The sequence below is a fragment of the Danio aesculapii genome, chromosome 9, assembly GCF_903798145.1.
Source record: "Danio aesculapii chromosome 9, fDanAes4.1, whole genome shotgun sequence".
NCBI classification, from domain to species: Eukaryota; Metazoa; Chordata; class Actinopteri; order Cypriniformes; family Danionidae; genus Danio; species Danio aesculapii.
Window position 1 is genome coordinate 8,180,866 of NC_079443.1, and position 12,917 is coordinate 8,193,782.

The 12,917-nt window shown below is 38.5% G+C and overlaps 1 protein-coding gene across 1 annotated transcript in view; it reads left to right on the forward strand.

The window, feature by feature from the left end:
* Nucleotides 1-12,917, forward strand: part of si:dkey-230p4.1 (rootletin) — a 42,481-nt gene that overhangs the window by 23,414 nt on the left and 6,150 nt on the right. The window contains exons 14-19 of the mRNA XM_056464777.1: nt 393-539; nt 753-862; nt 3,034-3,187; nt 5,282-5,475; nt 6,181-6,308; nt 6,431-11,496. Coding sequence (XP_056320752.1) covers nt 393-539; nt 753-862; nt 3,034-3,187; nt 5,282-5,475; nt 6,181-6,308; nt 6,431-11,496 — 5,799 coding nt within the window. The remainder of the gene's footprint in view (nt 1-392; nt 540-752; nt 863-3,033; nt 3,188-5,281; nt 5,476-6,180; nt 6,309-6,430; nt 11,497-12,917) is intronic.

A 12,917-nucleotide genomic window follows, 5' to 3' on the forward strand; every position in this document is an offset into this window, starting at 1 on the left:
CATGTTATAAAAACTCAATAAGATCAGAAATAAACAAATAAATAAATGCAATTTGAATTGATGTCACCTTTTTGAAAAAGTACATTATATATTGTAAAACTGCAGATGTACTCCACTTAACTTCTTAAAAATAATGATTGTACTGTAATACCACTCCCCTTTTATAAAGCTACTTTACAATGTCATTGGGCTCACTTGATCATGTGACATTTGTGTCTGCTTGCCTGAAATCCTCTCCCACTGGTCCCAAAACATCAGGCAGTTCTCAATTTTTTTGAGTCCTGCCTGTTAAAATGACCTCGCAGAATTGTGTTGTTTCACGTTTTAGATTTCATCACCCTTCCAAACCTCACCATCCATCATTCCTTTGTTTTTCCCTTGTTTCCCTCCAGGCACGGGAGTCATTACTGGCCCAGTCCTCTGGTCAAAACCAGCTCAAGAGAGAGCTGGCAGGAGCTGGAGATGCCCTGGAGAAAATGGCTGCCTTAAATGAAGCTCTGGCCAAGGACAAGAGAGAACTCTGTGTCCGCTCTCTGCAGGTCTGGCACGCAGGTTTAGCCCATCTTTAGCATAGATCACTTACACCGCCTAGGGACTTGACCAAATCCCCCGCAAGCTGTCACAGGACTCTTGCCTTTAATTACTTGATCCTATGCCAGATTGCATCGCTTGTAGGGCCAGGTTTGGGTTGGAGGGATGAGATGTGGGATTATTTATTTATTAAATTTTTTTTTGTCTTCCTGACCCCTCAGCTGGAGATGGAGGTGGCTGAAGCTCAGGCTCAGATCCAGGCTTTTGGCACAGAGACGGCAGGTCTGCGCAGGGAACTGAAGGCCACGTCTCTAGAGCTCCACGAATTAAGGTGGGCAATGGTGAAGCAGATTTAAAAATTCAGAACACACACCTCAGCGGAAGAGAGTGATCTAGATGGATGTCGGATAAGAATGAAAAAATGTTTGCTTAAATGTTGAATGCTAAATGTTTGCTTCTAATGTTTATTTTTTTTTACAAAAACATACACAGACAAACACACACACACACACACACACACACGCACACACACACACACACACACACACACACACCATATATTCTATCCCCTTACCCCTACCCTACTCAAAACCCAAGCCTCACAGAAAATAATCTGCATGTTTGCATTTCCAAAATACTTAATTGTGTGTGATTTATAAGCATGTTTACCTTTTTATGCCTAAGTTTAGCTTTTTACGCCTTCCGTCCACACTGCTTCAGTGTTTTCAAGCGCTAAAAACAGAGCTTTTTGAAAACGCTGAAGAGGCTGTTTTCATTTTTAGACGCTGCTGTTCTGTATCAGTGTGGATGGTGCAAACGGAGACATCTGATTGGGACTTTTCCCTCAATATTAAGTAGACTACACAAAGTTTAGTCTTGCATCCTTTTCTTCTAAGTTTAGACTTTGCAGGTTTGATATGGAAAACAAACTCCAGAGGACACGTCGGGTAAATCTTCATAGGGAACAGTGCACTTTATAACATCATTTAGATCACCTAGGCTACATTGTTTCAGTTTCTTAACAATAAAATGAAAACATGATATGAGGAACTGTCAATTTTCATTTTGATATTAACAACTTAACAGATACCAAAAAATGTTGAGGCGTCATGTAGCTGCATATTTATATGACCGTCATCTTCACTGTATGCATTTTATAACAAAACGGAGCCTATAACGTAACTGCCTCCTTTCATTTTCGTCAAAAAATATGAAGCACACCCTCTCTTTTGCTGAATATTAGTTTTAACAATAATTTAATAGTCATTTCAATTAAAAGACATTTCTAAATTGCAAGTTAGACCATTTATTGTCTTCAAGAACTCTTGTTACTAACATTCTTCTAATATTTTGAGAAAGAAATTGAGGCAGTTTTTAAACTAAAGTAAATGACAACATTTGATTTCTTTTAGTTATTTTTATAAACCAGCGTTTAAATACTTTTAGCATATTTCCATAAAATGTATTAAATAAATGTATTAAATTAGTGCTCCTATATAATATTTTGTACAGTATGTAATGTTTTTTTTTATTAGTAAAATATTAGTATAGAATCTAATCAGTATTCTTCAGTAAACAACATATTTAGGATAGAAATTAGTACTTTGATTTAGCTAGCATGCATAAAAGGGACCAGTTATAATTTTAAAATGTCAAAGAATCCTGGAAAATATATAATATTTCCACAGTAATATTAAGCAGCTCAACAATTTTCAACATTGATAATGATTTTTTTTCTTGAGCAGCAAATCATAATATTAGAGTGCTTTTTTTTAAATAGTATGTGACACTTAAGACTAAAATAATGACAACTGAAGATTCAGCTTTAAATCACTGAAATAAATCATTGTTAAAAATAAATTCATCAGAAAACAGGCATTGTTGCTCCACAATATTACAGTTTTAGACTACAATATGTTTGGTAAAAACAAATATTTTATAACAATACTTGCATATTTTCTTGCATCTTTTCTTGCATCTTTAAAGCCTGTAGACTTTACATTGATTTTCAGGGTTTTGCTCATCCACTCATCTTTCATCAGATTTAAATTATAAGTGAATATAAATCAAGTTAACTGAGATTTAAAACTGTCTTTAGGGAGCTCACTGCTTAATCTGCAATGTTGCTTCGTGTCCCAACAGGAAGACACTATTTGGATGTTTTAATTGTTATTATTTATATCTTTTTATTTTTTAATCAGTATCATTGCTTTATTATCTAAGTATACATTTCTGAACCATTTCCTTATCCGCTTTATGCACAAATCTGACAAAAAAGTGTGTATAAAGTGCTTGTGACTCTAAATGACAGCTAATCAGGTCCTTAACGAGCGTGTTGGAATTGTGGAGGAATGCTAATGAATGCATGGGGCGTTCGATTGCACTATAAATGCCTGGGTTTATTTCAGCAGCTGTTGAATTTGGCTGTAGTTTGCTGGCCCTGCTTCTTCACAGCCAGTGATGCTTTACCGCAGTTGTGTTGATGATCCCACTGCGTTGCAGGCAGCGAAGTGAGAGCGATCTGAATGCTCTGCAGCAGCTCAGAGAGAGGGAGAGAGAGCTGGAGAATGAGCTGGAGCTGGAGAGGGAGGACAGACAGAGGGAGCAGACGGCCCTCACAGAAGACAAGAGCACAGATGAACAAAAGATTGCAGAGGTGAGAAACCCAGACAATGCTGCCTGCCTGCCAGACAGATTCAGAAAATACTTTTTTGAAAAATGAAATTATACTGTGCGCTAACTAGGTGCAAGGCGACAAGTTTCCATATAATTCTCTCTCTCATATTATCTCTCTCTCTTTCCGTTTTCACAGTACTGTACTATAATATTTTTAAGTATTAATCTAGTATCTGTATTAAATATATCTGGAGAAGGTCTTATTTGTTTTATTTCAGCTAGAATAAAAGCTGTTTTTGAAACCATTTTAAGGTCAATAATATTAGCCCTCTTAAGTAGTATTTTTTTTTCTATCGTCTACAGAACAAACCATCATTATTCAATGACTTGCCTAATTAACCTAACATGCCTAATTAAGTCTTTAAATTGCACTTTAAGCTGAATGCACCTCTCAAAAAATGTAACTACACGTCGCAATGACGCGTAGCGCAAGCTCTGTGAGGAGAGAGGAGGCTGACGAGTGTGGGTGGAGGAGTGAGTCGTGCAAGCCCGATGAAGCGAGTGTCCCATGAAGCAGCTCCAGATGGAGACTTTTGTTTTGTGTTTACCTTATCATTAAACTTGTTGCACGTCTGCCGATTCCTGCCTCAAAATGAGCGAGTTTGAGCAACTTATAAATTAAGGTAGCATTTAGAAAAAAAACAAAACACCAGCGAAGAAACTCGACACAGAGGAACATAAACACCCACTGCCAGATCACGTTTCTGAAGTGTTATTGCAGAGGAACACAAACAGCATGCAGATGTATAAAAACATGGCTACGCACGTTGCATGCGCCGTGAGTCACACCGATCACTTTACGCATAAGTATAAACCAGGCTTTACACACTGCATGGAAGGTCATTTTGAAAAACCCATCATAGGGACTCTTTAAAACTGCTATATTTAGAAACATGTTGAAAAAAATATTCTGTTAAACAGAAACTGGGGAAAAAAATATACAGGAGGGCTAATAATTCTTACTTCAACTGTGTGTGTGTGTGTGCGCGCGTGCGTGCGTGCATGCGTGTGCGTGTGTGTCTAAACCTTGGAGATCAAAATTACAGAATGGACTTAATTTTTTTTCTGAAATAATGTTAAGCTCATCATCTTGCAAAGTCAACTGGAAAAACTGGAAAGTGTGGCTATCATTAAATAGGGTTTGAGATAATTAAATAAATTACCACCAGGCTCAAGATTAGCGTTAATAACTGTAAGATGTTTAAAATGAATTTTGTCTCATTGAAGTTATTATGCTGTGCTTCAGAAAACACAAAACTCATGAAAGATGCTTAAAAAACTTTTATTCCAAACATTAAATATTTCTCTGCATTGACCTCAAAATATTAGAATTTTTTTCAAATTTTCATTTATTCTTTGATTTATATGTTTATACTTCTATTTGTTTCATATACTATTATTTATTTCTTCAATAGATGTAAAATAAGAGGTGAGAGGTCATATAGTCTGCCTGTGAAATTTGTAAGATTTTTCTAATATTTTCCAAGTAATGTTTCACAGAGCAAGGAAATTGTTACAGCAATTCCTATTGTATATTTCTTTGTAATGGAGAAAGTCTTTCTTTTAGTTTGGCTGTAATAAAACCAGTTTTTAATTTAAAAAATATAATTTGAGGCTAATATTGTTGGCTGCCTTGGCAACAGAACAAACCACTGTTGCCCAAAGTATTGCCTAATTACCCTAATTGCCTAGTTAATCTAATTAACCTAGTTAAGCACTTGAAGCTGATTACTAATGCCTTGCAAAATAACTAGTAATATATTATGTGCTGCCATCATGGCAAAATAAAAGAAATTAGTTATTTAAACTATTATGTTTAAAAATATTCTCTCCATTAAAAAGCACTTTGGAAGTATTTTAAATAGAATTAAAATGTCAAGGAAGTGCTAATAATTTCAACAATTTTGACTTTAACTGTACATTCTCTATAAAAAAGTCACACTTTTCTATATGCTGCAACTTCTATTACATAGTTGACATTGCTTTTAATGTTAAGCTTGCATTCTAAACTCACATTCTCCTGTTTTGAATGCATGGTTGGGTCCACTGGAACAGTGATGTGTTTGTGTTTCAGTTAACAAAGCAGTGCAGCACAGTGGTGAAGGAGCTTCAGAGTGTCCAGGCTGAACTGTTGAAAGCTGCAGAGCTGCAGAGAAGATCTGAGCGAGAGAGAGACGATCTAATGAGAGAGAGCCAGAGACTAGGGGACACAGTATGTACACTGGAGAGAGAGAAAGAGGAACTTGCACAGGTCAAAGAGGAACTCAGGTATAGTCAAACTGAGTCTCATCCATCCATCCATCCATCCATCCATCCATCCATCCATCCATCCATCCATCCATCCATCCATCCATCCATCCATCCATCCATCCATCCATCCATCCATCCATCCATCCATCCATCCATCCATCCATCCATCCATCCATCCATCCATCCATCCATCCATCATCCATCCATCCATCCATCCATCCATCCATCCATCCATCCATCCATCCATCCATCCATCCATCCATCCCAATAAATTCTTCTTAGTGAGGTTGTAGAAACCAGACAATTAATTATTTAAAGTACACTTTTATTTTCAGAACATGACAAACACGATAAGTATTTCACAAATATGTATACCTGTATATTATTTTCAGTTATGTTTTGCATGTGCGTACTATGTACTTGTAGCAAATGTAGTAATGGTTAACTAGGAAACTACTAATTGAAACACTACTAGCACTAAAATGATCTCTAAACTAAACTTAATGTTTAAACTTGCCTGACTTCAGCCTTTACTTTCTTATGTAAGGATGCTTTGAGTACACAATAAAAATAAAGTTACATGTGAAATAGAAGTAGATCAATCATGTTAGATATTTTGAATAAAAATTAGTATTAACAGATATTTTAAAGAGGGCATTGGTTCAACCATTGTTGGACCCATTTCACAAAATAGTTTGTTACCTTGCCTGTTTCTCTCTTCAGAGGAGTGGTCGTTTGTCTCCAGAAGCAGATGACTCAGGTTCAGGAACAGGCCTCAGGTCTGGAGTTGAAGTGCATGCAGCTACAAATGCAGGTGGACACACTCACACAGACTAAAGATGTCTTGCAAGGTTGGTCAAGCTGTTTTAATATAAAACCACCCTTTATTTTTGCTGTTGCCATTACTGATTTTATATTTTGGTGTATTTCTGTAAAGGAATAAAGTACAAATGTTTCTCTTGTATTTGTTTAGGAGAGATTCAATGTCTGCAGACAGACCTGGAGAGAGGGACCGCACAGAAAGAACGAGAATTACAAGAATCAATTGAGGAAAGAAGAAAATATGAAAGAGAGATAGAAAACTGGCAGTCAGAATGCAAGAAGTTTCAAAGAGATGTTGAACAAGAATCAGAAAAAAACAAATTACAAGCAGAAGAGAGCAAAACAGACAGAGAACGATGGCAAAAAGAGAGAGAAGCTCTGAGCGCAGAGCTTGGCCAGAAAGATGGAGAAGTGGAGATACTGAGGAACAGGATTGATGGATTGTTAAAAGAAAAAGAAGAGCTTTTGCACCATTTAGAAAAAAGAAACGCAGAACTAGAGAAAATACGGACTAAATCTGCAGCAGAACAGAAAGTGGCTGAACTAAGGCTGAGAGGAGCATGTGATGAGGTTGAGAGATGGAAGGAGAGAGAAAATGAGGTTCAGAGAGAGAAAGAAGAGTTAAATCAGAAGTTTTTAGAAAGAGTAGAAAGAGAAAGTCAGAACCTCGAGATCACACACAGAGAGAAGGCTAAGATGTCTGATCTAATGAAAAAGAAGGAGGATGAAATACGAAGAAGAGGAGATGATATAGAACAGTTGAAATTGAAACTCCAGTCCAATGAGAAAACAATTGAGAGTCTGGAAATAGAGTTACAACAGAAAGAGACCTTGGAGAGTAGAGTAGAAACTCTGGAGAAACATAACACTCAACTAAAAGAGAGAGAACTTGACAAAATAAGAGACAACGAAAGCAGACAAAAGAAAAGAGATGAGCAAGAGAGGGAGAAAGAAATTAAGTGGAGAAGACAGCTGGAACAGAAAGATGAAGACCTGATAGATCTCAAAAGCAGAATTGATGAACTAATTGGAGAAAAAGAACATATCTCATTACTCGTGGAAGAAAGAGAAAAAGATATTGAGCAATTGCAATCTACTCTGTCGACAGAAAATAGAGCACTTGAGCTGAGGCTGAAAGAGGCAAGAGACAATGCAGAGTGGTGGAAGAGAAGAGCTGGCAACATGGAGAAAGTGAAGGAGAGCGTAAATCGTGTTGCTGAAAGAGAGAAAACAGAACTGTCAGAGCTTCTTAGGGAAAGAGAGGAAGAAGTACAAAAGAAAGAAGAGGCGATCAGTGATCTTAAAAACAGAATTCAATCATTAGAGGTAATCATAGAGAAACTAGAGACTGATATTGAGCAGAAGAATGAACAGCTTGAACATCTAAATGAGCAAAACTCAAAGATGAAAGAGAGGGAGATGGATGATCAAAAAGAGTTGGACAGGATGCAAGAAAATCTAAAGGAACAGGAGAAACAACTGAAAAGAGAATTAGACAATCTTAATACCAAAATGGAGGGAGTCATTCAAGAAAAAGAGGCGATATTAGAAAGGATGGAGGAGAGAGATGGTGAGTTGACAGAATTACAAACGAAACTCGCACAAGAACAGAGGATGTTTGAACAGAAACTTAAAGCAGAACATGCAGAGGTGAACAGGTGCAAAGCCAAGATAACTGAGATGGAACAAGACCAGGTGAACTTGAAGGAAAGGGATGAAGAGCAAAGGAAAAGACAAAAGATGGAAGAAAGATATAGGGAGCAGATACAGACAGAAGAACTTCTTCAGAAGGATGCAGAGGTGAGGCAGTTAAAACTGAAGATTGAAGAATTGAACCTGGCGATTGAGCAGGACAGGAGGATAAGAACGGAGCAACAAGAAGACCTTGAACGACAAACTTCCCTGCTACGTAATGCTGAAGAGGAGGCAAGAACACTGAAAAAGACTTTACAACAAAAAGAAAAAGAAGAAAGGGACAGAGTGCACCATGACGAAGAAGCTAAGACACTGCTAAAGGAAAAGCTGCATGAAGCAGAGCAGATGAACATTAAAGTTTTAAGCAGTTTTCAGGAAATCGAATCAACACTGGAGAAGGAAAGACATAAGCATAGAGGAAAAGAAGAAAGACTTATGGAGTGTAACAAAGAGCTATTCCTGATCAAACGTGAGCGAGATCAAGAGAAGGAGAGCATTGAAGAACTAAAGAAACTTATTAGTGAACAAGACAAAGAAGTGAAGACTCTGAGGGGAAAACTGGATGAACGACTGGAGGAGGAGGGAAGGTTGTCAAAACTGCTGCAGAACCAGCGAGTGGAGGTACAAGTGCTTGAATCCAGGGCAGAGGACATTGAAGAGGAAAAACAACAATTGAAAAGGTCTTTGAGTGAGATTGAAGAAGAGAAGAGACATTTGGAGACCCAACTGACAGATGAAAAAGTGGACAGGGAAAGACTAAGAATCAGGTTTGAGGCTCAGGCCACAGAAGTGACAAAACTGAATGAAATTTTAGAAGAGGAGAGAAAGTTGTCACAACTACTGCAAAACAGCCGAGTGGAGGCGCAAATGTTTGAATCCAGAGCACAGAACACTGAAGAGGAAAAACAACAATTGAAGAGATCTTTGAATCAGATTGAAAAAGAGAACAGGCATCTTGCGACCCAATTGACAGACGAAAAATTGGACAAGGAAAGACTAAGAGCCAGGCTTGAGGATCAGGCCACAGAAGTGAAAAAACTAATGGAGAAACTGAATGAAATTTTAGGAAAGGAAAGAAAGTTATCACAACTACTGCAGAACAGCCGAGTGGAGGCTCAAATGCTTGAATCCAGGGCAGAGAACATTGAAGAGGAAAAACAACAATTGAAGAGGTCTTTGAGTCAGACAAAAGAAGAGAAGAGGCATCTGGAGACCCAACTGACAGACGAAAAAATGGACAAGGAAAGACTAAGAGCCAGGCTTGAGGATCAGGCCACAGAAGTGACAAAACTGAAGGAGAAACTGAATGAAATGATAGAAGAGGAAAGAAAGTTGTCACAACTTCTGCAGAACAGCCGGGTGGAGGCTCAAATGCTTGAATCCAGGGCAGAGAACATCGTAGAGGAAAAACAACAATTAAAGAGGTTTTTGAGTCAGGTTGAAGAAGAGAAGAGGCTTTTAGAGACCCAACTGACAGATGAAAAAATTGACAGGGAAAGACTGAAAGCCAGGCTTGAGGATCAAGCTACAGAAGTGACAAAACTGAAGGAGAAACTAAATAAAATGGTAGAAGATGAGAGAAAGATATCACAACTTCTGCAGAACAGCCAAATGGAGACTCAAACGCTTAAATCTAGGGCAGAGAACATTGAAGAGGAAAATCAACAATTGAAGAGGTCTTTGAGTCAGATTGAAGAAGAGAAGAGATGCCTGGAGACCCAACTGACAGATAAAAAAATGGATGGGGAAAGACTGAGAGCCAGGCTTGAGGATTTTCAGAAAGATCAACAAATCCTGTTTGAGGAGAAGATGGGACATGTAGAGAAGCTTGGGTCTCATGTAAGAGAACTGGAGGAGGAGAGAGATCATCTCTCAGCAGAGCTTCGACGGAAAGAGAGAGAGATGGAGGCTCTGAGAGATGAAACTCTTCGAGAGAGACGAGAGAAGGACAGGATAAGCTCATTATTGAGTGATGCCAAGGAAAGGAAAGAAGCACTGTCTTTCCAGGTCGATTCTTTGCGAGAACAACTGGTTAGTCTGTCTAGAACCAAAGAGCAAACCAAATTGAAGATCCAGGAGCAAAAAGAGCAGAACCAGGAGATGCGAGATGGTTTGATTACTGGCCTTCAGGAGATGGCAACTTTGAAGGAACTGCTAGAAGAGAGTCATCGTGAAGGAGAGAGACTCAGGTCTATGATGCAGGAAAGGAAGGATGAGTTGGTACGAAGTAGAGAAGAAGGCATAAGGGTAGCACATATTGAATCCAAAGATCTTCAACTCAAAGTCCAGATGTTAGAGAAGCAAAAACAGGAGCTTAAAACCACCCTTCACCTACAAGTAGAACAACTTAAGAAGAAAAATGAGGAAGGGATGCAGGAGAAGGAACAATTGCAGCAAAGACAGGAAAATATGGAAGGAGAATTGATGGCTATAAAAAGCTTAAAGGAGCAAAGAGAGGCCGAGCTGACCAGAGCAAAGGCTAGATTAGACATCCTGGAAGATCAGAGGACAGAACTGAGCTCTTTGGCAGCAGAGAGAACCAGAGATGCAGAGGAACTGAGCAACAGATTCAGAGATCTTAGGCTGGAAGCTGACAGACTGAGAGAGGACAGAATAAAAGAGAAGAACAACTGGGAGGAACTTAAAAGAGAAAAAAAAGAAAAAAACAATGCATTGGAGGAATTGGAGCTCCTTAGAAAAACACTGAGGGAAAATGAAAAGGAGCTAAAATTGGTAAAAGAGAGTTATGAAAATGAGAAAAGAAGAAGTGAGAGATTTCAGCAAGGGGATGAACAGAATGTAAGACAACTTGAATTAGTCTCAGAGAGACTCAGGCATAAGGAAACTGAGTTAGAGAGTATTCGCGAAAAGGTGTACAAAGAACAATCAGCAAGACTTAGATTGCAGGATCAATTTGAAAATGAGAAAAGAGATACCAAGAAATTGAGGGAAAAATTAGAAACCCTAGAGAAAGTGAAACAAGAGATGGAGACCAAAATGGAAAATGATATACGCTATCTTAGAGACTCTGAAAAGAAAAACAATGGTCTAAAGATGGACAGTGGGCATGGTACTCTAGCAGACTCCCTAGAGATAAATGCTGAATATCGTTCTCATGTCAAGCTGTTAGAGGCAGACACACTTACAAAGAACCTGACAAAAAAGGAACAGGAAATACAGAGGTTGAGGATCAAGGCTGAAACACTGCAGACTGAGATCGACCGACTGCACTCTCTGTTAAGAAATGGGAACATGAAAACTGGGCCACCAGAGAATGAGGACTGGGATAGGCTAAAGCAACAAGTGTCAACTGTCCTTTTAGAAAAGGAGGAGAGAGACAGACTCCTCAGAGAGAAGGATCTACAAGTATTTGCTTTGAAAGAGCGAGTCGAGGAGCTGAGCAAGGACAGGGATCGGGTCAGGACAGCTCTGGAGAAGACTGAAGCCATGCTGATTTACTATAAGGAGAGGCTGGGACAACAGGAGTACAAGAGAGCCCAGGCAGGAGCTGATATTTCACTGGTAAGTAAAGGGCAGGGTGTACTTTAGCTTTCAGCTAGTACACCAAAAAATAAAAACTCTGTCATCAGTTATTTATCCTCCACTTGTTTTAAAACCTATTTGTGTGTCTTTCTTCTTTTGCAGTAATTATTAAAATTACCATTTCTTCTTTTCTCCTGAACGGGTACATTACTCAATAATTATAATTTATAGTTTTTTAAGAGTAGTCTTTTTTTCAGTTCAGTGGTGCACCTTGACGAAGAAGTCATTTGTGACTTAAGAGAACAACACTGATTGCAAAAACATAACCAAAGTAGGACAATCAGCGGCCAACAAATACTGACACTAACAAGTCATTTAGATGTAAATTGTGTATTTTTTGTTTAAAATAAAGTACACGTTTCACATTTTATATTCCTCATCAGATCTGTTGAAACTGGATATTCACAGTACATTGAGCATGATTCTGAATTTCAAATAAAACCAAATAATCAGAACATAAGTCAGTAGATGATTATGCCATATTGGATGAAGTCCATGTGTGTAAAGTATACTGTTATTTAGTGTCCGTTAAAGTAGATGGAAATTTACAGAGGAACTTAACTAAATATCTTGCTAATATTTTTATATTTTAAAGCACACAACTATATAGACTCACCGGCCACTTTATTGGGTACACCTTACTAGTATTGAGTTGCACCCCCTTTTATCTTCAGAACTGCCTTAATCCTTCGTGGCATAGATTCAACAAGGTACTGGAAATATTTCTCACAGATTTTGCTCCATATTGACATAATAGCATCATGCAGTTGTTGCAGATTTGTTGGCTGCACATCCATGATGCGAATCTCCTGTTCCACGACATCAGAAAGGTGCTCGATTGGATTGAGATCTGGTGTACAAGAAACCAGTCTGAGATGATTCACATTTCATGATATGGCGTGTTATCCTGCTGAAAGTAGCCATCACTGTACACTGTGGTCATAAAGGGATGGACATGGTCAGCAACAATACTCAGGTAGGCTTTGGCATTGGCACAATGCTCAACTGGTACTAATGGGCCCAAAGTGTACCAAGAAAATATCCCCCACAACATTACACCACCACCCGCCTGAACCGTTAATTCAAGGCAGGATGGATCCACGCTTTTATGTTGTTGATGCAAAATTCTGACCCTACCATCTGAATGTCACAGCAGAAATCGAGGCTCATCAGACCAGGCAACTTTTTCCAATGTTCTATTGTCCAATTTTGGTAAGCCTGTGTGAATTGTAGCCTCAGTTTCCTGTTCTTAGCAGACAGGAGTGGCACCTGGTGTGGTCTTCTGCTGCTGTAGCCCATCTGACTCAAGGTTCGATGTGTTGTGTGTTCAGAGATGCTTTTCTGCATATCTCAGTTGTAACAAATGGTTATTTGAGTTACTGTTGCCTTTCTATCAGCTA